Source organism: Centroberyx gerrardi, chromosome 7, assembly GCF_048128805.1.
Source record: "Centroberyx gerrardi isolate f3 chromosome 7, fCenGer3.hap1.cur.20231027, whole genome shotgun sequence".
In the NCBI taxonomy this organism is placed as follows: Eukaryota; Metazoa; Chordata; class Actinopteri; order Beryciformes; family Berycidae; genus Centroberyx; species Centroberyx gerrardi.
Window position 1 is genome coordinate 17951655 of NC_136003.1, and position 26359 is coordinate 17978013.

The 26359-nt window shown below is 38.2% G+C and overlaps 1 protein-coding gene across 1 annotated transcript; it reads right to left on the reverse strand.

The window, feature by feature from the left end:
• Positions 1–357: 357 nt before the first annotated feature.
• LOC144539513 (uncharacterized) lies at positions 358–26359 on the reverse strand. Its single transcript, XM_078284860.1, has 28 exons — positions 26284–26359; positions 24463–24578; positions 22628–22705; positions 21790–21850; positions 17766–17859; positions 14295–14511; positions 13970–14170; positions 13555–13749; positions 13087–13262; positions 12717–12810; positions 12538–12637; positions 12200–12321; positions 10503–10676; positions 10214–10377; positions 9946–10063; positions 9061–9169; positions 8812–8945; positions 8284–8365; positions 8068–8146; positions 7921–7978; positions 7663–7736; positions 3490–3695; positions 3156–3400; positions 2902–3027; positions 1823–1970; positions 1638–1679; positions 779–1033; positions 358–691 (listed from the first exon to the last, which is right to left on the reverse strand). Exons 1-28 carry the CDS (start codon positions 26354–26356, stop codon positions 666–668), a joined length of 3567 nt encoding a protein of 1188 aa, XP_078140986.1. The 5' UTR covers positions 26357–26359; the 3' UTR covers positions 358–665.

The window sequence follows — 26359 nt, forward strand, 5'->3', positions numbered from 1 at the left end:
AAAAATAGTAGTAGGCTACAACTTAGTGAGGGAAGCTCAGTAACAGTTAAATCAAGCCTTCCAAGTAGGGAGTAGTAAAACTTCTTCACATTGTTCGCATATCGTTAGCATCATTTTGTGGATTGTTTTCCTATGGCTGGTTTTTCAAATGGTAAAACATTTTAAGAACATTTCACAGGACTACAAAGAATCAAAGTAATCACACACCACAAGAGTCAATTTATTATAAGGAAGTTGCCAGGCTGTAGCCTAGTCAACTTGTCATTTATTAAGCACACACCCAATGGTACATTCAAATATAAAAAATAAAAACTGAATTATGAAAAAGGTCATGTATCTGTCACTGATAACCTCTGATATATAAAAAAGCATGTATATTAATTAAATTTTGTATATAAATTCAAATGATTGTAAATGAAGATCGTTATTTCAACATTATAGGATATATTATTGAATTGACCAATATTATTGGATGTTGATTTGTTCGTGGAAAATTACAAAACTATGTCAACAATTCAATGAATGTACACTGCTCATAACGCATACCTGATTGACAATAAAAAAAAGTTGATCACAAAAAAAAACAATAGACATTGACTAAATCGAAGGACAAATAATAAAAAAAAAGACTTTCACTTCACTTGTGAGACATCTTCAGAGATAAATCACCTGTGGGAACGTGGTGCTGGAACTGGAAAAGAAAAGAGAAAGCATGTCACTCAACTGTATCATTGCACTAACTGCAGTAAACGAGACTTGTTGAATTGTTTGTTCTTACCCAGATCCTCGATAAGACCTGGTTGATTTTGTTTGAGAGCCTTGTAGAATGCTGACATTGCTGCTGATCCTGCTGCCCACACGACAGTAAGCAACTCTCTCATTTGCGTCTGACTGGTCGGTGCATTATAGATTCTGGCGTACGTCTCATCTGTAATAACTTCTTCCACTAGAAGGTCATCTGCTATAGGCATCACCTCTGAGACTCGCTTAATTAAAACATTTCTGTGCCTCTGCACAAACTCAGCTGGTGTGCCTGTCAGAAAAGTTAGGTTGTCTATTAATTGACTTGCAAACCACCCATACAAATAGTAACACAATTACCACATAAGATAATGAGCACTTTGATGTTGAATAGCAATATCACAGAGATAACGCAGAAAATGTAAAAAAAAAACTAAAAAAAACAAACAAACATGTATTTGCTATTAGCCTCTTAACTTGTTGCCCACTTGTTGATTTGATTCTAGTCCCCAATTCAATGGTTGAAATAAAGGACCTACTTTTGTGCTAGCACAGATCAATTGGGGTGACCTTGCGGCCACAAAGGTGCAATTTTGTTGAGTGCAAGCATATTTTTTTCCGCCTGTGCCTGTTAAGATATGTTGCGGGTTGCCATGACACCAAAATTGGGTGGCACACTACAATTTTGGTATCAAAAATTATACTCTCTCCACTCTGCAAGAGCAACAGGCTCTTGCAGAATATGTACACAAACTTCTGTGTTTTTGGGCACACCAAACTGGTTGGCTATATTCTACGCAGCTTCCAAGATTAGCGGGGAGGGCAGTGCTTTGCGCCTGCGCCTTGATTCACAAAAAATAGGGCCCATAGAGGTAAGAGACAAGTACAGGGCTTACCCAGAGTAGGAGTTAGTTGTGGCTCTTCAAAACCTGATGCAGCTGAAAGAAAAAACCACGAAAGCAGCAATCAGTGACAACTGCTTTTGATACAGTAAACAGTACCTTTCTTGTTCACCATGGATGTTAAAAAAACACTGAGAATTATTTGCAAATACTAACCCTGATTTGACAGTCAAACTAACCTGCAAGTGGAACTAGAGACTCCCACACTCTCTGGTCATTATTTCTTCTGTCCATTAGGATCAATCTTACAGTCTCTGCCCCTGACTCCAGAAACACCTGAAAGGTGGGGTGGTAGTTTGGACTGTAGTCACAGTCAAACATCCCACTCTGAAAAATCAAATAGAAAAATTGTCAGATGGATCATCATCCCTGACACACCAGAGACTAGTAACATGAGCAAAAGCAAGTTGTGTTATCACAATGTTGTTATGACCCAGTGGGGGTCATGTATGCTGGCATGTTCTGTAGTATGTATGTTGGCATATTCTGTTGATCCAGGTGATTGGAGGGGTGTGTCCTATGTGCTGATTGGCCTGTGGATGACAGTTCCAGGGATATAAGGCCAGAGGACAGCTGATACTGTGGGCTCTCTCTTCTTCCCTGCTCCTAACCAGCCAGACCATGTTGTGATGCAGCTGCCGACTTTGTAACTAAGCTCCAGTAACTTGTATGCAGTTACAGTATTTAAGGACCATGAGTTATCTGTAAATACCTATTCCAGTAGCAGCTCCAGGCCTGTAGAGGTGGGTAGCCTTTTTGTTTAAGTACTGTTTTCTCATGTTTTGTTTAGGGAGTTAGGTTAGCTACCTATGTTCTTTTGTTTCCCTTTATTTTTGTTAGGTAAGTTAGACCTGGTTTTGTATACCTTTGTTTATTGTTTTGGCTATGCCCACCCTGAAGCAAAAGGTGAACCGGAGAATAAACCTGCTACTTCTGACTGTTATCCCGTTTTTCTGGTCTTCCTTGGAAGTGGGGAAAAGTGGGGAGTCACCCTCATTTCAGTTGTGTCCAGTTCCCCTAGGCTGGGCATAACAATGTGAACTCAACAATTGGGATAAAAATAGTAAAGAAGGTCTAACATCATCTAATACGAAACATACCTAAGGTTCAAATGGTTCAATGTGGTGATCATATTACTGAGACTGATGGAACTGAAATGGACGGAATGATCAATCATCCAGGCAGAAAAACATGCAAAAAGCCTGCACTACTTAAGACCACCAGCATGCACCACCAAGTTTTTCCCTCTCATGCTTACTTGTGGTTGTATCTCTGCCCCTGTCTCTGCAACCGTTTCACAGCCGAGGCCATAACCCCCTTTAGGGCTCAAAGTGCAGTTGGAACTGGTTTGAATGAAAGTACATCCCCTTTGATGACTCTCCACCTTCAAAGAGAGGATGAGCAAACGTTTAGTAAAAATACTATAACCTGATTCACAATAATTCTAAGAAATGATTAAAACAGAAGGTTCGTTAAACTTATTATACTTAATATTTACTTAACTTACATTACCTCACAAATTGGCACATTCCTTGGTAACAAAAGCACATTTAGTGTACAGCTCTGGTTTGCAGCTGTTCGTTGGAACAGCAGTACTTGTCCTTGTACTGGGCGGCGAGAGAACCATCTTCTGAAGAGGCCGTACAGAGAGAGAGTTGTGACATCAACTATCACGTGTGTGGTAGTCATACGATTTGGCTGCACTTCCTCCATTTTGCCATCAATTACATGAGCCACCAACAACTTGTCAGGATCATCTGAAAAGTCAGAACTGAAATGATTAATTGATCAGTCGTACTTCACCAGTGTCAAGTATATAGCTGCAAAGCAACTAATGTTAACTAACCAGAGAGAATTTCACAGTGAGGGAGATGCAGCTGATGGACACAACACTGAGGGCATTGAATGCTGAACAAGGGCCCTGCTGGTGTCAAGGTGCGCAGTAAGTTGTCCCAGTCAACAGTCCTGTAAAACACTTCTCCTTTCTTTTCCATCTCAAACACCAATCCAGTGGAAGCACACTGAAAGAGCCCCGGCCCAGGGCAATCAAGTCTGAACAGGACAGACAGCAGCAGGACAACAGAGACAGATACATCTGGTGAGTTATTGGTGATAATTACAGTGCCTTGAAAAAGTATTCAGACTTTTTGCACATTTTGTTGTGTATTGCACTCTATTCTATCAAAGTGAAAAATGTCCCAGTGTTATTATATATCAGCACTCATGGAATGCCTCTTGTCCAATCAAATTACTCAACCGGAACTAACTGTTGTATAAAATTAAAATAACAGAAATGTATTTTGCACAAGTATTCAATCCCTTTGCTTTGTTTGGTTTAAACAGCCACAATAGCAAAATCTTTTATCTTTTACTCATATGTCATATTCAGATTGTATTTAGTGGTTCTTTGCGATCAACTTTTTATTGAATTTCTCTATAGAAGGGGTTCAGACATTTTACATTGACATTTTACATTTTTTAAGAAAAAGAAAAACATATTTGTCCCTTTACCCCTCCCTCCTCCCCTCTTGCCATCACCCACAGAATTTACAAATATATGAAAATACAACTGAAATCTGATGGCTAACCCTCTATGTCCCCATAATTTATCCCCATATTATCCTCCCGCACTCACCCATCCCCATATCCCCTGTACGTACCCCCCCCACACACACACATTCAATAAATAATAGGAAATAGTAGTAATAATGAAAAAATAAAATACAATAAAGTAAATAAAAAATAAATGAATAAACAAAATTAATAAAAATAAAAGTAATAAAAAATAATTAACTGATTTAGCTCTGTTACAATTGTGATAATTTTCTTCCAGGCCTCAACTGTTTCATGACTAGCCTCATTGAGTTTTGCTGTTGATAATTCCATTATTAGAATATCTAATAACAACTGAATCCATTGATGTATTGGGAGAGCATGTGAATGTTGCCATCTCATGACTAACATTTTTTGTGCAGCAGTACAACCAGCCAGCCAGAGATGTTTTTGATTTAAAGACATGTTGAAAGAAGTATCATCATTTAAGAGCATCAGAACTGGGGAATCAGACAAAGGTGTATGTATTGCCTTGGATAGGAAATCAATTACTGCCGTCCAAAAGGTTTTTACCGGGGGGCATTCCCACATCATATGTAAATAGGTTCCTAGATAATTTAGTGTATATAAAGTGCAGTTAGGTGTTGCAGTAAAATTCATCAAGTGTCTTTTCTTAGGGGTTGAATAATATCTGTGTATAAACTTAAAATGGATCAGCTGATTTTAACAATTTATAGATTGAGCATAGTCAGAAAGATCTGTATTCCAAATTTCCAAAAAATCCAATGTCCATTGGGAAGATCAATTAATTTGTTAATCAGTTCAACAACCGGATGAACTGGAAGTTGCATGTTCCATGGAACGCCATAAGCCAGCATAGCTGATCTAAACTAATGCAAAAAGAAGGATTTTCCAGGTAAATTAAATGATTCTTTAAGGTCTTGGAAGGGCTGAAGCCCATTTCTATCCATAATGTCCCCTAAGAAACGGACTCCAGGATTTGACCATTGGGATGAGATAAAAGGACGGCCACCTGGTCTGAGGGCCGTATTATTAAATATTGGAGTAAATGAGAGCCACTTGGTCGACCATTTGTATTGTTTTTTCATATTACGCCAGACTGAAATACCGTGTGCAATTTTTGGACCATATTTTTGTTTCAGTTGTCTCAGAGAGGTTTCAGTAAAGACTAACTCTTCAATAGCAATTGGTGTAACAATGTTTCTCTCAATGATGAGCCAGGGGGTTGTAGATTCAGAACAGAACCATTTCAAAAGTTGAGCAAAATGTAATGCCTGGCAATACATTTTTAGATTTGGAAGTGCTAAACCACTTGTCTCTTTTTTTTTCTTAAGATGAATAAGTTTAATTCTCGCCTTCTTACCTCTCCATAAGAAATGGATTATATAACCATGCATCTTCTCCCAGTAACCAGGAGGTGGAGGCAAAGGCAACATAGAACTACAAAAATTAACTCTAGGAAGTACATTCATTTTTATATTGGAGATTCTACCTGTCAGAGAGATGGGTAGTTTCTGCCATCTCGTAAGGTCCGATTTTACCAGTTTGATAATTCTATTATAATTCTTTGAAATAATTTTATCCAGTGATGAGAATATTTCTATTCCTAAATATCTAAAATGAGAGACGATTGGTATCTTGAAAATAGCAGCTTCATCTTTAGCAGTTGCATTGCAACGATAACAATGATTAACGCTAATGATGATTTTGTCCAGTTTATTTTACAGCTAGATACTGAACTGAAGTTTTCAAAGATATGCGGCACATTGTGAAGAGAATTCTGAACATTTTCAAGAAAAATTAATATATCATCTGCATATAATGAAATGAAATGATCTGTTGAATTGAGTCTTATTGGTTTAACCTGTTTCGATTGCCGTATAGCCTGTGCAAGCGGTTCCAAAGATAAAATACACAACACTGGGCTTAATGGATCCCCCTGTCGGCTACTCCTTGTAATCCTAAATGGAGCAGAACATATATTGCCAGTAGCTACTGACGCTGATGGATTGGCATATAATATTTTGATCAGATTGATAAAGCTACTACTCAACTCAAAAGCATTTAAAACCTCCCACAGATATGCCCATTCCAAACGATCAAATGCTTTTTCAGCATCAACCGATAAAACTGCCCGTGTTGTTACTTCTGATCCCACCACGTGTAAAACCAGGTGCATATTGTCAGATGAAAATAGTTTTTAATAAATCCACTCTGGTCTGGGTGGACCAATTTATGTATGTGTTTTTCTAAGCGTAATGCAAGAACTTTAGAGAAAAGCTTAACTTCTGAGTTAATCAATGATACTGGACGATAATGGGAGCACTGAGTAGGATCTTTGTCTTTTTTAAGCAGCAATGATATCAGAGCAGTATTCACAGTCCTGCCCCACGCCGTGTGTGTTCAATTCTATGCACTGAAGCACTGCGACACGGTATTCCACTAAAGTTGCTTAAATACCACAAGATAATAACATTACCTAGCAGAAGACGAGTTACTGTTTACAAATCCCTGTTACTAACTGTGGAATGTTAAGTTTCACTTTTGTTTCCACAGCAGGAGACTGTGGATTTAGTACAATGTTGCTGGTCTGCTGTCTGTACATCTCCGCATGACGTGATGCACACATCAGGCGCATTAGAGATCAATTTAGATCATCTTCTATACACTGACCAACTTGATGTTGTGCCTCTGTATGGGAAACACTGCATCTCACAGTCAAAGACGCCCTCCAGAGGCCATCTGACAAAGCGTATCATCTCACGAAGCGACAGGTGTCTGACTGACTGCCTGACCTGAATTTGCCACGTGTTGCCCTTGGCTGCGCCGTGGGAAAAATGTACTATATGGTTCATTCATGGATGGCATTAGAGTCTAGTTCTTGAAGTTTAAAAGAAAACATAAATCATCCAATTCCAATCACTATAACTGAAAATACAGAAGGTACTGATTCAGTGGGTTTTTCCAGTCCATTTTTACTATAGAAGTCAATGGAGAAATTGGACCGGATAAACTCAAATATTTCAAATTCTGTATTTTCCCAAACTGTGATGGGAGGGTGATGATTTCTATTTTCTCTGAAATTTCAAGAACTGGATATGAATGTCATCCATAAATTAATCATATACTGTATCCTATTATGCTTAGGTATAGCTACACCCTAAAATTCAGGGAATACTTGTACAAACTCAATTTCTGTTATTTTAATTTATACATTCACATAAATTTAATAAGTTTTGTTTTCTCTCTCTTTTGTTTTCTCTTTTTGATAGAGTAGAATGTTATGCATAGAACTCAAGACACAAAATCCTGAATAAATGCATTTTGAAATATGTATCCTTTTGAAAGACACTGTATTTTGGGTGGTAAGGTGATTACTGCAAACTACTGCAAGCACGAATTTGTGAAAAAAAAAAATTGAGTTAAAATAATTGTTGTACAGTACCTGTAACTTGGTTTGTGGTCATCAGTTTCATGAAGAATGTGAGGACTTAATACTGTCACACCTGACACATGACTCTGTATTCAGATAAAAAGAACACAGTAACACTTTGCAATAACCAAGCATTATTTAACATTTGTTAATTGTTTTACAAATAGTTTATGTAATATCATGAATGGATTATGAATAGTTATAGGGAACACAAAGTTCTGTCATCAATTTGAATGTTCAGTTTGGATAATCAATCAAGAAGAACTTTACCTGTGCATGTGCCATGGGCTGAAAGTCAGATGCAGCTTTTGGTTTGAGTGGCTCAACACTGGGGAATAAACATTTCAAAATTCAGAATAGTTTTTAATCCTTGCAATTCTAATTAACAGTTCTAAAAACAATTTAACAACATCTTACCATGTCATTGGTGTTTCTTTGTTGGGGTTGCCTAATTTATCATAGCATTTCTTCCCCCTCTGATACTCCTCAGTGACATCTGAAACAAATATAATTAAGATTGACTGCACTATTGACCGTCATTAAATTAATGGGCAAATTTTATTCTGTGAAAAATTATTCACAGTATTTATAGTAAGCTACATGATTGGTTTCCTTTCAACATTTTCTCCTTACCTGGGATTGAGTTATCATCCGTCTTGAGTGACAGCTCAATTGATCTCTTCATATTTTGATCAAGGGTCTTCAAGATGTATTTCTAATTCAGCATTTGTAATCATTATCATTTACACAAATACTTTGTTCTCAGTGCAAAATTAACTGAACCATACCAGAATTAACTGTCCAGATATATGGAGGTCAAAACAGTTGATAGCTAAGCATATGTTACATTTGTTTTTCCTCTTGTGAGAATACCAGACTAATAACAATACTTGTACATCTTTGTAACAGTGCCTGGAAGAATTTTATGGAGGTCTCAAAATGATGTTTTTTACACTTACATCCATGAAAAACCTTCATGTGAATGATGACCTCATACGATTCACCAATAGTGCATATTTGTGAATATTAGTCACAGGCACATGACTTCACAGGAAGTTAACTGACAAAATTAGGCCTATGTTCCAGATGGATTTGACAATAATGTGCAGCACAATTTGCTGCTATATTATGAAAAATTTTGTAATACAAAATGTGGCAAACCATCAGCTTCCTCATCTGAGACAGCATGTCATCCTTTGCCTTGTTGAACATGGTGTTCTTTGAATCCTTCAGGTGCTTCTCAATTGTGTCCCTCATGTTTTTCAGCGTGTCCTTTCCGCTGTATGTTGCTGCTTCTACAATACAACAGAAACAATATTGTCACACTTCATTTTGCTGTTAAGCTAAAGGTGAATGTAAATGTGTATCACTATATTGTCAGTCTGCATCTGCCATGGTCTTGTTTCTTACTTTCATAGCATGGTTGCATGGAATCCTTGATTGAGTTTGTTAGTCTACCATAGATTTGTTTCTTTTTCTCACGGATGTAGTCATTGAGGTTTGTCTTCAATTTTGCTTCCTTATAGAGAGAATAAACAAAGTGTAAATAAACACTCCACTTAATAGCAAAGCGACTTGCAATAAGATAATAAATAAAAATGAATAATGAAAAAATGCTGTCTCCAAAATATGCATTCCTAAATCAAGTTACATTTCTGTAGCTCATTAGTCTCAAAGAATCCTGGTATATTCATATTCATGTTCTTTTATGTTCTTTCAATTTCCCCATGGGGATCATTAAAGTTTCATCTTATCTTACAGACTCAAAGACATAGTTCTACTGGGAGACTTCAGTGCTCATGTGGGCAATGATGGGAATCCTGCATGGGCGTGATTGTCAGAACAACCGGCCTGATCTGAACCTGAGTGGTGCATTTCTATTGAATGTCTGTGCTAGCCATGGATAGTTCCTAACACCACATTCAAGCACAAGACTCATAAGTGTACTTGGTACCAGAGCACTTTGGGCCAAAGGTCAGCGATTGACTTCCCTCCCTCAACCCTCCCACCACCCATCCCCCCACCCAGTGCCTCTGTTTGACAGTATACCAGGCCAATGGGGAGGACCCCAGGGCAGGACACCCAAGACACATTGGAGGGACTCTATCCCCTAGCTGGCTTTGGTATCCCCCAGGTGGAAGTTGCTGGGGAAAAAGACGTCTGGGCTGCTCTGCTTGCCATGCTGCCACCATGACCCTGACCTGGACAAGCAGCATGATAATGATGGATGGACAGACACCAGACACTGAACCCTTCAATAAATGAAAATATCATAGTATTATTTTGACATTGTACCTCAGTCTTGAGAAATATCAGTTGCAATGAGACGTCTTTGTACTTGTCGACCAGGCTGTCGGTGTCAAGTGTAAACTCATTGATGACCCCTTTGAATGGTCCACATCTTCCTTCATTCCTGAAACATGTTATCCTTATGTAGTTAAAAAACAGGTTCTTCTAATAGTGTAATGTATTTGTTAATCCTGCTCATTCACCATTGTTTTTAATGTGCTGGAACAAGTGCTTTTACATCTATAGTTAAGTACTATAGTAAGTAGTTTCTTACGGGAAAGTCTTCTTGAACTCTTCGTCAATGTGATCTCTCATGCATGAAGTTAATTTCTCATTGATGTTTATTCCACGTTTTTTCTTGTTCTTTGGTTTGTGAATGCCATCATTCTCAACTAAAGACTTCAATGTTGAATAAAATCCTATGTCTTGTTTCCCTTTCTGAAATAAATAAGAAAAAGCAAATATATATACAGTAATATATATTGTATATAATATATAACATTTAACATTTTCAGATGATGCACAAAATTTGATGTTGACAAAATTATTATTCAAGGACTTACAGGAGCTAAGATGAACTTCATGTTATTTTCACATGATTCTTGTGATTTTTTAACTCCCTCACTGAGGCAATTTTCAAAAACTTTATAAGCCTCGTCCATGGATTGTCTGACTTTATCAAGCTCATCCTTTATTCTTTGTTCCAGGACTGTGCACACCTCTGGTTTGTGGCAAGCCTGAAATCAAACACAATACATTCAAAATAAAGTATTCAAAGCACCAAAACTATATATACCACCTGAAACTGTGGCCACAACAAAATTAATAAATTAAAGAGGAATGCTGCCCATTTTCAATAGTAAAATATGACTTTCTCTACTCCGCAGATAGTACTGAGCTCATAGGCAAAAAGTTTGACTCGGTTCCAGAGCTGCATTCGCTAAGCACAAATAGGTCAGGTCACTTGAGCAGCTTACGTAGCTCGGATGCTAATGTAGCATGCACACACAGCTAAAGACACAGACAGCAGAGACCCAAACTAGTCGCTTAATATCCGACAACGTGTGGAGAAATCCCGGTGCAAACGAGGCGAGAGAGGGGGGGGGAGCAGACAGACAGTCAGACAGTCAGTCGGACGCTTGCCTCTCTTACCTTTTTATCGCCATCATATAGGTCCGATGATAACGTAGCCCATTCAAAACTTTGCTATGCGGCCCATGCAATAAAACACCCACCTACGTGGGGTGATATGTTCACTTGTTCATGAGCCTATCAAAGCGATTTTAGCTTGTTAAAGCAACAGACAGCCACCCGTGACAGGGAAATATAGGCATGGCTAGAATTATTATTTACAGAATGATTTTGATGGGACGTTTAAATGTCCAGTCGACCCTTCTGACCGGACCTGGACAATGCATCTGAAAACCGGACAGTCCGGTTGAAAACCGGGCATCTGGCAACCCTGCGCCAATTATGCTTTATCTATGCCCTAAAAAGGTTCAAGACTAGTTAAAGAAAGTAGTCCATAACTACTACAGAAATACCCCTATATTGGTATCCTTTGATATGAACCACATAGCCTAATCTGTAAATTTGGTGTTTAGCATTTGAGGTATTTGGGCATAAGTACAGTATACTTTTGTTACAGTAGGGGTGATTCGCTAGAAATATCTGAATAAACACAAAGCTATGTTATCACAGATGCCTTCAGGAGTAAACCATGCATAGGCCTATTGGTTGAAAATATGTGGTTCTCTATAACAGGTTGATTAAGATTTCATTATCTACAAGCAGCACAGGAGCTGTAACAGTATCAGGACCACGGTGGAATAATTTATGGACAATTTCAAAAACAAAGTTAGAAAACATTATTTAAAGGCATGTTTAGAGGTCTTGTGTATGTGTGTCAAGTCCAGCTTTATGTAGGCCTATTTTCTTGAGTAAGTGTGTGGGGATTTGGGGACGTTGCTTAAAAGTAAATTTTCTATAGGTTGAAATAATGGCATCTATAGGTGCGAAAACCAACAGGAGGCGAGACATCAATGGTCCGGCTTGCACTAGGTCAACCTAGTCTTGTTTGTGTTTGAATGTGTTTTGTAAATACTTGTAGAGCACATTGGTCGACACTTGTTGTTTTTAAATGTGCTTTATAAATAAAGTGAACTCAAATTTGAAACTTGAAATACATTTAAGCATACAAATGGAGGGTAATTGTGTAGTGAATTTGAATAGATCTTTGTGGGGGCTGAAATGATCATACCATTTTGCTACGATTGGCTCCTTGAATCAGAGAGAGAATCCCATAAGCTCCAGAGACATAGTTTGATGTCTTTGATTGACGGTCATTGAGATTTTGCAGAAATTTCTGAAGATTGGGTATTTCTGAAAAAAAAAATTTGAAATCAATTTCATAATCCAAATTTTGATTTTTGTTTAGAATTGTAAATAAATTCTTTGAAAATAGTTCAAATGATCCAAATTTCAGATTTAATATTGGGGTGTTTTGAGGCATCGGTTTTGTTAAATCAGTTAATCTTTCATATACAATATTATCTATTATTATTATTACTAGCATTCACATATGGAGACTTCACCTACCGGTCTCATCTTTTTGTAGAAATTTTTCTCTTTCCTTCTGGAACTCTCTGGAGCTCACTGTGAACACTTGTAAAAGGTCACTGTCACCACTGAAATGTTTCTGAAAAGAAAAAACTGATTCAGTTATAAGGAAGGTTTGGAACTGTAAGACATACTTTGTGTCAGTCTTTAAAAGTTACCTTAATCTTGTTTTGTCTGTTGAATTTTTCCCTCACTTGCTTCTTGGCTTGCTCGTTTCTGTTTAATATGTAAGCACGTCCTTTGTCTTTTGAACTGGAAGAAATTGCATGTCTTACTCTTAGACCATTCTATTGTTATCATCCACTTTCTCCTTGTAACTTTAACACTTGAAATTAAACTTCAAAATGCATTTTTGGCATACAATCTTGTCCACTAAGAAAAAAAGGCACAGTTATCTTTTGTCACTGAAGCTGTACCTGCAGAGACTGTAGCATTTATATCAAAATTAATACATGATGTGAATATCAAGTCAATGTATTATTTTATATTTTATATCTAGCCATAACTATATCCTTAATGGTGCATTACATCTCATCTGAATCCTCAAAAGCATCAGACTTGGTGCAGATAAAACTGATGCTTCGACATTCTCCACCATTTCCCATGAGGCTGATGGTGTCATCCAGGATCTCCCAGGGCTCTTTCTCTGATGCTGCTCGATTAGTGTCAGTCACAATCCACACAGTAGAGCAACTTCCAACAATCTGAAGGAACATAATTGAAAGTTATAACTATGATCATCCTTGAAGACAGTCTGCAACAAATGCTATGCTATGGTAGACCTTATGGTTTCTATCACAATATTTATAACTTTTTCTTCCAGCGTTACTTAAATTACACTGTGATTAGTGTAATCAAGGTATGGATACTGTAATAGTAAACTCTGAAAAAAACTCTATTAATCTGCCCTAGTTGTGTATTAACTACAGTAATCAAAGGATTGTAATAACATGGTGGCAATACAATTTCTAGATAAGAGTAATAAGAATAAATTACCTCTTTCCACATTTCATCTCTGCTTTTGTTACAGTCTCCACTTCCAGGAAGATCCACAAGCGTGACATGCTCAAGAAGATCAGTGACGTTTGGCACCTTGATGGTCACACACTTCACTAGTGGCCAATACTGTCTTCCTGACTCTTTCTTGTCACCTCTTGTGTACTTGGCCAGTTTTTCAGACAGCTCTGAGGACTGCAATATACATTCAAATGAATGCACTGCTTTTATTTTTTATTTTTATTCAATGAACACTGAACAAAATTTTATCAAATTGAAATATATATATATCTATGCCCTTGAAACACCAACAATTCCAGATTTCATAACTTTCCACTCTGTTAGAAAGATTAAACATTGAGTTGCAGGAATGCTTACTATGAACTAAAAATACAGGACATTTTATTTTACTTACTGATTCACATGTCAATATCTTCTTCCTACATTTGAGAAATTCTGGAATTTCTATAAAATACTTGTTGCCCATGAGTTCTTCGGGGGATTTCCTGTTGTCTGTTCCATATAGTGCTGAGAGCTTTTCAAAATCATCATCATCATCACCATCTTCATTTTCCTTGATCACATTTGATATGGAACATAACTCATCTTTCCATTCCTAAAAAATTAAATAAAATCTCAATATTGCCACATAACAACATTCATGTACCCAACAATTGTACTTTTGCAGCTGCACCATATCCTTTAGCTTTATGTAGTACAACATATTAAGCTCATTTTACCTGTTTTGTAATGAACTCAATCTCTGCCATGTACTTGGAGTTGCTCATATTAGCTTCCACCTTAATCATGACTGAGGTACATGCACTGACATCTCCAGAGGGCAAGAGATCCTTCTTTCCAATGATGGCATTTATCAAAGAGCTCTTTCCAGCCCCTGTTTTACCAAAGACGCCCACAAGCTGCTTTTTGCCTGTCTCCAAATTATTGAGTTTATCCCTGTTGTGAAAGAAATAAAAGTTTAACTATGGGGTTAATTGATTGATTGTGTAAAAATATAAATAAATATTGCTGCAAGTGGCAATTGCGGGGTCCAAGCACACTCTGAAAAGACATACAGATCAAAACATTACGGAAGGTAGACAAGACAGACACACACACAGACAAGTTTTCTGAAGTTGATTATGGCTAATTTTGTGGTAGCCTGTAACTTTTGTAAAGTTTCTAATTTAATTGCAACCATATTGTTCATCGCACATTGTTCAAGATATTCTTGGCAGTTTATGTGTGAAGAATTCCCTCTGAGTCTCATTTTCCCGCGGCCGTCCCACTCTCTCCTCCCTTTCCGATTGCGCAATCTTCATAAGCTGCTTGGATGCGCGGGGCGCATCTAACACCCCATGAATGGAGGAAGAGGCTGCCGCGTCTGAGAGCTGCGATTGAATATGGATTGATTCATATCATATCAATGCCTGCTAAATCCTATACGGCCAACACGTAGTATCCTGGCGCTTGGCCAAATTCATAGGCCACGTCAGCATTCATTCATTAGTTTGTTATACGGGACATTCATTATCAGTAGTAGTTATTTATGTTAATTGCTTTGTGTCGCTAATTTTGGTGAAACATTGGCTGTTGTTACTTCAGATGTGTCTGAAATTAAGAATTTCATTTGTTTAATTCATATTCATGAACTTGAATAGCGGCGCTTATCACCCATTTATGTGTTTTAGTACCTTCTTCTGACCCTTATGTAATAATAGTTTGTTAAACACTGAAATGATGATGAAATTCACTTGTCTATTAATGCCATTAAGGCTACTGATAGTTGAATGCCTTTTGCTTTCATTGCTTTATTTCTTCTTATTGTCTTTCAGAAACCACACGTCAATCATCAAACACGCCAATCATCAGTCTTCATCTGTTTTGTTACCTTTTGTGATCTATGGACAATAATTCATCTGTTTGCCTGTGTTGTTACCCCCTGCATTCATTCAACATTCAACACATTCTGAACTCTATAAACTGGACTCTCTTGTGTTTGATCCTGAAGTGAAGCCAGCGAGTGGGTATCAAATTAACCAGCAGGAATAAGTTGTTTTTATTATGACTATTATGACGAAAAGACGAGCCTGGATTTGAACCCACAATCTTCTACAGAAGATGGTGACGCTTAACCTAATGAGGCATACTCCTGTTGTAGTTTTGTTGAGCAGAAAATAACTAAAGGAATAACTATTGTGATACTGCTGCCTATGATTGACAGTGCTAACCACTTAACCACATACAATTTTATAGTGTTGTGCTGGATTGGGAAATGTTTTGTTGTTCTTGGAGCCATTATTTTGGTACCTTTACATCACTTCCTGTTTTACATCACTTCCTGTACTACATAACCTCCAGTTTCAGATCAGTTACTGTTTGCCCAAAGACAATGGAAGCAGCAGCAGGGCTGTTCAAATCCTCTCCATCCGTCTCTCAAGCCTTGTTGGACGCATTGTCTGTGAGTTGCCATGTTAATAGTGATGTGAGAAATATATCTATGCAATACTCAGCCAATAATACCAAGATAAGATGTTTATTTTACATGCTAATTTGATGTTGGCCTAGCTGTGAACACGTTTGGTTATATTCAGCTATATTCACCATAGCTGTGTTTAATTAAATGTACCTATGCTATGGAGATTGATTTGTATTTTAAGAAGATCGGAATTATTATTGGAATTATGTAAGAATGTATGGTGATTACCTGCAAAGGACATATTTACTTAATTAATTTTGCATATTATTTGTACACGGATTTATGATCTCCTGGCCGTATTGGACTTATTATTGACACATGGGTAATTTCTAATTACAGTGTTTTGTATTGTGTCTCTTTTCAGTTTCACACTGTGGCTCAGTAAACATCCTAAACGACTTCTGGTCTCCTGTGGATTTCTTGAGTCAAGTGTTTAACTTGCTGGATAGCTAGATATCAGTTACATCTAGTAAGAGCAGTACAGTGCTCTCCATTAGCAAATAAATCAATACAAAATCACATGGGGTAGAAAAGTGTTGCTGCACTGCTCTCTAATCAGGTATTTTGGATTTGACAGACTAGCGCAGTACCCGTTCAAAACATGCCTTTTCGGAATGGGCCGATTGCTTGGCCTCGGTATTGCTGCTTGCAGCTTTCTCGAGAACCGCTCATCCAAACAACTTCACACTCGACACTGTGCTTCCAGTCGCATGCTTTGAGCCCGCTGCTGCACAGAGCGCTGTTCGCCCCGCCGCGCTGCTGCACAGAGCGCTGGCCGCTTGTTTATTCAAAGTTTATTAACATTGAACGTGTCGCGACACTGCACGTCCTTGGGTCCCCAGCAATACACCCGCCAAGTGTGAAGTAGATCGGACGAACGGTTCTCGAGATATGCGAAGGACACACAAGGATTCATTTAAGTCAGTTTTCCAGATAGTTATACTGTTGCCCCTTTATTGCTGTCGTTTCTGACTCATGTCTTCCACTGCTCATCTTCCATGATTGTGTCTGCTGAAATGTTGGTTTAATTATCAGTATTGCATATTCACATGATCATCTATTCCTATTGCCATTGATTCATCACAATTCATACTGTACTATAGTCACTTGCATTTACCTGATTATTGAGTGTGCTTTAGTTTAGTAATAAATATATTATTTTGCATAAAGTCACCTCCTGTGCTCATTGTGTGGGTTTAAATTCAAACATGCCGAGAACTCACTCCTTCAGATGAGACCTGTTGATGCTGTCTGTTATCTGGTGCCCTGTTCTTAATTCTCATTGAAGCTAACTCTAAATTATATTGATATCAGACACCATCAATACCTACCACCACTACAATCCTTACTCGCATCTCCATACTTTGCTTGCACAAACATGAATCAACACATACAGTATATCAAGAACTACACAATAATGAGATGGCCATTACCAAGACATTTTCCCTTCTCTCTCAGGTTACAGTTGACACACCTGATGTGCTCCTGGCAAAATCAATGTAAACCATTCAAGTGGAATAGTTACAATTCTAGGAGCATAAATGTCACATACACTAGTAAAACAATAACTACAAAATGCTGGAAAATGTATTGGGATTATAATTAATTATGAAGTATGTTCAACACATTGACGTTAAGCATTGAGTAAGCACTATTTTGATGTAACAGAAGTAAGGGTCTTTCATGTAAAACAACGTGAATAATAAAAAGGAGCTTTACATGGAATACTTACTTCAGAAAATCATTGAGCTTTGTGTTGCCCTGCTCATCGAGTTTGTCATGGACACGTTTCATGATCTCCTTCACCTCAGCCAGTATATTCACTTCTGTCAGAGTAAAAGTAAAGGACCATTCAGCTTGAATCATGCACCAGTGCACAGGCTATAATGTTAGTCTATGCAATTTAAACTAACTTTAAATTTTTGTTCCCAATACAGAGCCACAATGTTGTTCACTAGTTCTTGATTTATTTTTGCTCAATTCAGTTTGATAATCAAACTTTCTCTTCCCTGAAAAAAAAGAATGATATATTTAAAAATAAAACAGCAGTCAGTAAAGCTATCAGACTTGACTTGTCAAGTTTCACTTTCTTCTAAACACATTGGGCCTCATTTATAAAACTGTGCAGAGCTTCTACGCGAACAGGTTATGTGCACACAAAATAGGAAAAGTACATATGGACAAAAATAATAGGATTTATAAAACCTTGTGTATGCACACCGGCACGCAGTTCCCCCTTTATAAATCCCAGTAATATTGAAATGGTACATACATACGTGCAAGAGCATCATACACCTCATAGATCACAGGGAAATTTCCACTTCTTAGAACTAGGTTGAACAATTTAGCTATAGCAATCTAGAGTTGAGGACTGCTGTTTTTCAACCACTCTGTTGTAATATTGTCAATTCCACTGGCCTTTCCATTTTTAAGAGTTTACAGTTTTAGTTTTAGCTCTTGAATAGTGATGCGATAATCAAGAGTACACTGGCAATAATTTATGGTATTTTATTGTGTCTCTCTCTCCTTGTTTGTGTGTGTTTCTCTCTCTCTCAGCTGGTGTGTGTGTCTCTCTCTCTCCTGATGTGTGTCTGAATTCAATTCAATTCAAGGTGCATTATTGGCATGAAATACAAAAGTACTTATTGCCAAAGCAAACCAGATAACAGTAATCAAACTTAAATATACAATTGATATGTCATCAAATAAACAACAACAGCCAACCAATTTATAAAAATATTTTAAAGTGTCAATGGTTCTCCTGTCTGAGACAATGACAGGCTGAGACTTGGCTGCAGTAGTGCAGTAGTGGCACACTCCTTTTTCTCTCCTAGAATATATTGTTTTTCATTTGTTGGAAAGTTGTCAAAATATGTGCATATGGTTTTGAATTTGGGGAGGTAAAGATCTCTGATTCCTACATAATGTGTGCAGTGCAAGAGGAAGTGCAGCTCTGTTTCCACCTCTGCCTGCCCTCTCTGGGCAGTCAGGTCTGCCGGTGTCGGCCTGTTTCTACAGCCAGGTTGTGTTCACTGAGTCTGTAGCTTGTCAAGGATTTTCTCCGTTTTTTATCAGTCACGATGGTCAGGTAGTCTGCCATCATGTACTGTCTGTTTAGGGCCAAATAAGTTTTCAGTTTGCTCTGTCAGAGTGTCTCTCTCTACTGGTGTGTGTCTCTCTCTCTTGAAGTGTGTGACTCTCTCCCCTTGTGTGTGTGTCTCTCTCTCCTGAGGCCTGTATCATAAAGCGAGATTAATGGGTTAGCGAGCTAACTTTGGGTTTAACCCTGGCTTTTCTGTCTCACGAAGGTGGTTCATTTTTAACCGGGGTAGATCACCATGGTAACTTATGCTGCACGGCTAACCAGCTCCGGAGCAGGTTAAGTTCAGGGTATCGGATCAAAACGTATGAAAGGCCCGCTTCCTGACCAATCAGCTGTCTGGAAACAGGGAGTCACCATTCCAACAGGATCCTGATATGGACAACTATACTGCATTCAAATGGAAATCACAATAAAAAACTGAAAACTGTTAGGCTACTATTGAATTAACAGACAGTAAAAAGTGCTGTTTGCAGGGCGACGTGTTTACAGACCAGTAGAATCACGTTGTTTCCCATGATAACTTATTATATCTGAGATATAGCAGGTAGGCTACTTAATTGACCATATTATTAAAGGATTAAAGTTACTGTTGCATATATTAACTGCGCTGACTTTATTTAATTGGATTCCCGACAGTGTTTGGTTCAATGTCGGCTATTTCATGTTCCATTACCGCAGCCCCAAAGAACATGAGGCCGACTTTATGAATAGAAAATCTTTTTACAGCCTCAATGTGTCCACAAACTATTTTATCAATGAAAAATATGCCCACTGTGTCCTAATGACGGGGCAGTTCCTCCAGTAATCCTCTCTAGCCTTGGAAGCAGAAACAACGTTTACTTTTTGCGGTTATGTTTTGTAATGCTGACAGTTATTCATTATAAGAATTTGTTCTTCTTGAGAGAAGAACCCAATGTTAGGAGCTATCCATTTCTTTCCGATACCCATGTTGAAAATGTCAGCAGGAAATATTAGGGCTTATATCATCCTGTAATTAGGTCTATTGTCTATGGCTTTTATTGTTTGATTATTTTATTATTTTCGCCTATTTCTATTACAGTTTTGTGCTTATATTCTATATCCTTTTCAATGCTGAATCGTATTACTTTTGCTGTGCAACAATCTAGTTTCCCCACGGGGATCAATAGTTTCATCTTAACTTATCCAAATTGTCTGATCTGGATCTGTCCATGTTGCACGTGATTGACCATTTGTTGCAAACCCCGCCTCTTTCATAGCTGGATAGGTAAATCCTGGGTTGACAGAGCCAGTTGATAACCAGTTACGTGAGACCGGTTATCAGTATCGTCAGTGTTAGGTTTAGTGAAGCCGGCTAACTCAAAGATACCCTGACTTTGTTGAACTTGCTTAGTGATACAGGCCTCTGGTATGTGTGTGTGTATCATAGACTGTGGTGTGTATCTCTCTCCTGGGGTGTGTCGCTGTTTCTCCTGGTGTGTGTCTCTCTCTCCTGGGGTGTCTCTCTCTCTCTCCTGGTGTGTATGTATCTCTCTCTCCTGGGGTGTGTGTCTCTCTTTCCCCATGGTGTGTGTGACAGGGGTGTGTCTCTGTCTCTCTCCTGGTGTATTTTTATCTCTCTCCTGATGTCTCTCTCTCTCCCATGGTCCATGTGTCTCTCTCTCCTGGGGTGTGTGTCTCTCTCTCCCCATGGTGTGTGTGACAGGGGCGTGTCTCTGTCTTTCTCCTGGTGTGTTTTTATCTCTCTCCTGATGTCTCTCTCTCTCCCGTGGTCCATGTGTCTCTCTCTCCTGGTGTGTGTGTCTCGGCGGAGTTATCGATGGTTAAAAATTGCTGTTTTACATTGAGAGGATGACCAACGCTAGATATTATTCCAGCGGGACAGTGCAAGATAGTTATCTAGCCACTTATCTATTCCAAATACACCTTACAAATTGATTCTACTCTCACTCTGTGCCTGGGTAAGCAAAACCGTTCTTTTCAGGACTGTATTACAACTCACTGCGAGTACTCACATCATCATTATCTTTCATCCTTTTGGTAATGGATGGGGATGCATTGGACAGCAAATTCATAAGCAGGGTAAGTCTTGAGTAACAGGGCAGGGTTGCCAGGTGTAGGATAAATTTCCAGCCCAAGAGCCACTGAAAACCCATCCCATATGCTCCAAAACCGAATGGGCAGGACACTGTGGACCTGGCAAGTGGGTGAGGGCGCAACCTCAGTAAACATCACTTTTTTTTCGTCCAACTCCGTTGGTGGAGGTAGATAGGATGAAGCTTTTGGGTAGATGGCTTTTAGACCAAAGCAACAAATAAATGAGTATGGCCTGGATGTTCCTCTGGGATATTAGAAGTCTGTGTAATTTGATTTGGGGCATAAAGAATTGATTAAAAGTGTAATTAAAACATTTTCCTTTATTTCACATTCAACATTTCTAAGTGTGTCCACAGTGCGTACACATGGGTCACAGTTTCCATAGAGCTGCGCACATTCTCACGTCAAGTTTGTTTTTTATAAATCCCAATGTTTGTGCGGAAAGCATGCGCAACATTTATAAATGAGGCCCATTAAATCTAAGAATTTGTCTCAATATGTCATAGTATCGTCCTTTGATTAAAGCTACATAATATTGTTTTGCCAGGCATCAAAATATTCATTAGAGATTCCTCACCGTGCATCTCACCTTCATCAGTTACTCGTAGAGTACTGAAGTTACTGGTGGAGGGCCCAAGCTGAAGATGAATATGAACAGTCCACTTGTTAAATGGCACTTCAGCAAAAACAAACCTGATTCACTATTTACCTTTTCTCACAAATATATAAAATAATTGAATAGGTGTGACTGTCACTACTTCCTCCTCTATTGACACACCTTTGCCTTATTAGCATGAATCATTACAGGATCCTACCTTAACATAGCGCAAGAGGGGTTCCTGGTCATTGCCATCATCTAATTGTGTGTAGGCTATTATAAATAGCCTGTTAGCAGATAGGATCATTCCTGGTTTGTGTGCTGCCCCAGTGCGTTGCAGGTAATTAAAGAGTTAACTCTCTCCTCCTTTAAAGTCCAAGTGCTAATCCATGACAGTTGTTTGATAGGAGAAGTAAATTATACTCCTCTTTGATGTACATCATTTGTATTTGTTGCTTCTTATGGCATTTAGAATTACAACTTTCTGGTTTGGTTGTGAGTTAACTACTAATTGTGGTGCTATTGGCCAATGAATGTCTATCCAATAGTGATGGTCTTTCAGGCAGAGGCGTTGCCAGGGATAGTGGGGCCCCATGAAAAGATATCATATTGGGCCCCCACTATCCCATTGGGCATTATGTGATTTCAAGAGATGACAAATTATTATTATTATTATCTATACGGATTTGTTAGCAATATATGGTATTAACAATTCACCTAGAGAACAGCTGGATAAGAGATTTGCTAACTTATGATCTGAGTTATGTTAGAATAGTTAAATGCTAGAATAGTGGTCATTCAACACAATGCTGCTCACCTCTTCCTTCAGTCCAGACCGGTTCATTGGGTGTGGTGTCACGGGGTGACAGGAAGGCTGAATCTGAATCTGCTGGGCCTGGTACCGAGGGACATCTGATTTAGTATGAGTGCCTTGCCAAAGGTTATCGTTTAATTTGCACCACAGTTAATAAGCCCAGCTTTCTTTGTGAATTTTTTTTTAAGATACTGACGTCCTCTTTTTTCTCCCTCCTCTGTTTCCTTTCTGTCTTTTCATTTTTGAAATCCTGACATTACTTTCTGACATTACTGTCTGTCATCACTCTGGTCCCTTGAAAATCTCCAACTGCTTAGCACTGTTTGCTGGAGCTCTGGAAGGGGCAGGACTAAACCATTTTGAGTAAACAGGCGGGGGGAGACTACAGATGCTGCATGTTTGGATGGTTAGGCTACTTTTGCTAGTACTTATATTTCAATTAAGATATTTTTGTTGATGAAAATTTTGCCCTTTTTGGAACTCTAAAGAACAGTTCCTCAAAGACTTCAGTTGTTTTGGAGGAGGCTGCTATGGAGTTGTGCTGGCAACCTCCCTGTGTGTTATATGGACTAACAAACCTCACCTGTGTTTCAACTGGCATGAGGGTGAGTAGATAATGACAGATTTCATTTTTGGGGGAACTATTCTTTTAACCTGTTGTGCATAATAAGGTACTCAAAAATACATCCTTGGGTGCAATTCTCAAGGTGGCGTTGCCGGGCTACCTGGTTCCCTATTGCCCCTAGCTGGTCTGGCCACATAGGTTTCCACAATATTTTTTGGTTTAAGACTTATTGAGAGATAATAAGTTGAAATTAATTGGCATATATTCATGTAAAGACACTGAATCCGTGCATTGCAGTAATTGCAAACATCATCTTTATGCCAGTGATACCATAATTCAAACAAATGCTTTGACAGCTCAACAATCTATCAATAATACATTATCCATTATACAATCTAAAATGAGTTTTGAATCAAGATAAAACCTTGTCAAACACGGTTTACATGGACGTACTGCATAACAAAACTGAGTAAGGTCCCTATAATTATCTTGGAATCTAGTTAGATGATGAGTTATTTAAAACTCATGTAGAACTTTTGATAAAACTGAAAATTAAGTGTGGCTTCTTTTTACAAAAACAAAACACGTTTCACACATAACAGAAACAGGATGTGCCTGTGCACATTCTGCACAGCAACGCTTAGACATATCCTCTTAAGATGCAAATAGTCTTTCTCAGGCCGATACACTTTGATTACTACATAATCAAATGTTGGCAGAAGTTGCATTTATTAATACACAGGATATGATGTTACTATCCCTTGTGCCATAATCCAAGGTGAGAGTTTAACAGAATGATATGCTACCATGCAAATGAGTACCATAGAAAACATCAGGCTATACCATCATAAATCTACAGGACCATAAGACAGGCAGTTAGGGATTCATACCATACTATACTATACTATACTATACTATACTATACTATATTACACAACACTATACAATAGGCTACTATACTATACTATCCTATACTATACTATTTTATGTTTGTCATTTGAACCCCATCACAAATGGGCAAATGACTCAGCAGCTTCTGGTAATTATAAAAGCATAATGAATATAAAGCACATTATTCTTGTGTACGTTCTTATGAAACATGACTTTATCTGAACTCTAGACAGAAGTTCATGCTCCTGCAGTAAATTTATAGTGTAACCTTCTACAGCTACTGTATAATCTTTCTAAAATAACTTGTGAAAACAAGCATGTGTATACAAATGAGAGTATTCCAAATGTCAGTGTAAATTATCTTGATAGTGCAGCACATTACCTGTAACAATTCTTTCAGTCTCTTTTTGAATTTTGCCCTTGGTCCTACTTTTGGAATCAAGTCATTGATGTCTGACTCTTCAAGATTGAGGAAACTCTCCTTGTCAATGCTTTCATCTGAAATTCAAAAATATGAAATTGAATCTTGGTCACACAGCAATAAGTCTTATTTTCAAACTGTTGCAGATATCTATTTCATTAGGTGTGAAATAGACATGGGCACTGATATTGATTTTCCATATTTATATTAGTTGCCCTTTTCTGACACAATATTGGTAATTAGCTACTTGGCTTGTGAGAAAGTTTCATTGGCAGATTTGCTTACAGGACAATGGATAACTGTACTTGCTTGCTAAACAAACAATTTGACATCTGCTAATTTTGAGATCTGAAAACGTATTCATCTTCATCCAGTATAACTTTTTCTCTGTCACTTTTCAAGCTCACAGATGCGTTCTTTTTCCAGTGCTGCCTGTGCCGAGGTCCTCCTCTCCTGATAATGCACTAATCTACAAGCTGCTAATGAGCACCAGTGACTTTCAAGTTAGTTAAGGAAAAGGAGGAGTTGAAGCAAGAGGCGGACACCCGGCAAGTACCTAAGATTGAAGAAGAGTCTAACTTAGAGAAATATGGGTTTTCCCTTGAGAGTGGCTGATATACAATTATTTATTTCATACAGTTAATGCTATTATTCATAAGTAATCATCAGATATGTATCAAGTACAGTATTCATTACAGTAATTATGGAATTAGAACAATTATGTTGAGAATCACAATATTGTAACGGTAACACCGCAGTTATAAATATGTTGCTGAATGACTGCAGCTGTGGAAACCGAGGAACCGAGGAACTGTTGAGCTGCTGAGTGTTGTTAAGCATCATTAGTTGTCAGGAGACACCGGTTAATACTCCGGAGACATCTCTCAGTGACAGAGGAGTAAGTCGGAGTCAGAGCGGTTACCTTGCCTCTCCTCGAAGATGTGTTGCTCAGTCTCAAAAAATAATTTTCCCTTAACAGTAAAATTATATTTACTGTTTAAATACTATTCTAGCAACCACACCAACAGTTGTTGCACTAAGGTAGGAGCTGTTGTTAACTGAGGCAACTCCAAGTATCTTTATACAGGCCAGTAAGAGTGCAGTTGGGGTGGCAGTAGGGAAGGCTTCAGGATAGAAAACAGTTAGCATCCGGATGAGTACCTCCTGCCACCGGCTTATGATTGATGAATGATTAATCCTGTACTGTTAACTACAGACAGGCTAAACCACCTTAGAGTGAGGGCTGGTCTGGGGCCTGTATTAGGAGGTAGACTAACTGACAGTTAGCCTACTTCCTGCCTTTTCTTTTTCTATTGCAAGTACTGTTACAATTGTGGTCAAGGTCACTGAGGAGAGAGTCCCAACACACATTTTCTCAAAACAATTAACTGTAAAAATGTGCAAGTATATGAAACCATTGTACTGCAATCTCTGTTTTCAATTGAAGTACAATTGCAATTTCCCATTTGGCAGACGCTTTTATCCAAAGCAACGTACACATGAGAGTGCCATAAAGATAAGTTCTAGTCCGACAGGACATAGGTGCCACGAGGCAGTGCATAAAGGCAGATAAAGATTTTTTTAATTTTTTTATACAGTCCATCAAAAGAAAAAAAAGAAAATAATTCTGATTCTGATCAGGTGAGAAGGTGATCACTAAAGAGCTGGGTCTTTAGCCTTTTCTTAAAGACTGAGAGGGACTATTGGTAGTATTGGTAGACTCAAGCAATATCAATATTGTATCATATTTGTGCCCATCAAGGAAGCATGGTAATACTTTACCTTCAAATCTATGTATCCACTCACTGAGACCCCATTCACGTAATTTGTCCCGGACAAAATCAGATGTCTCCATGAA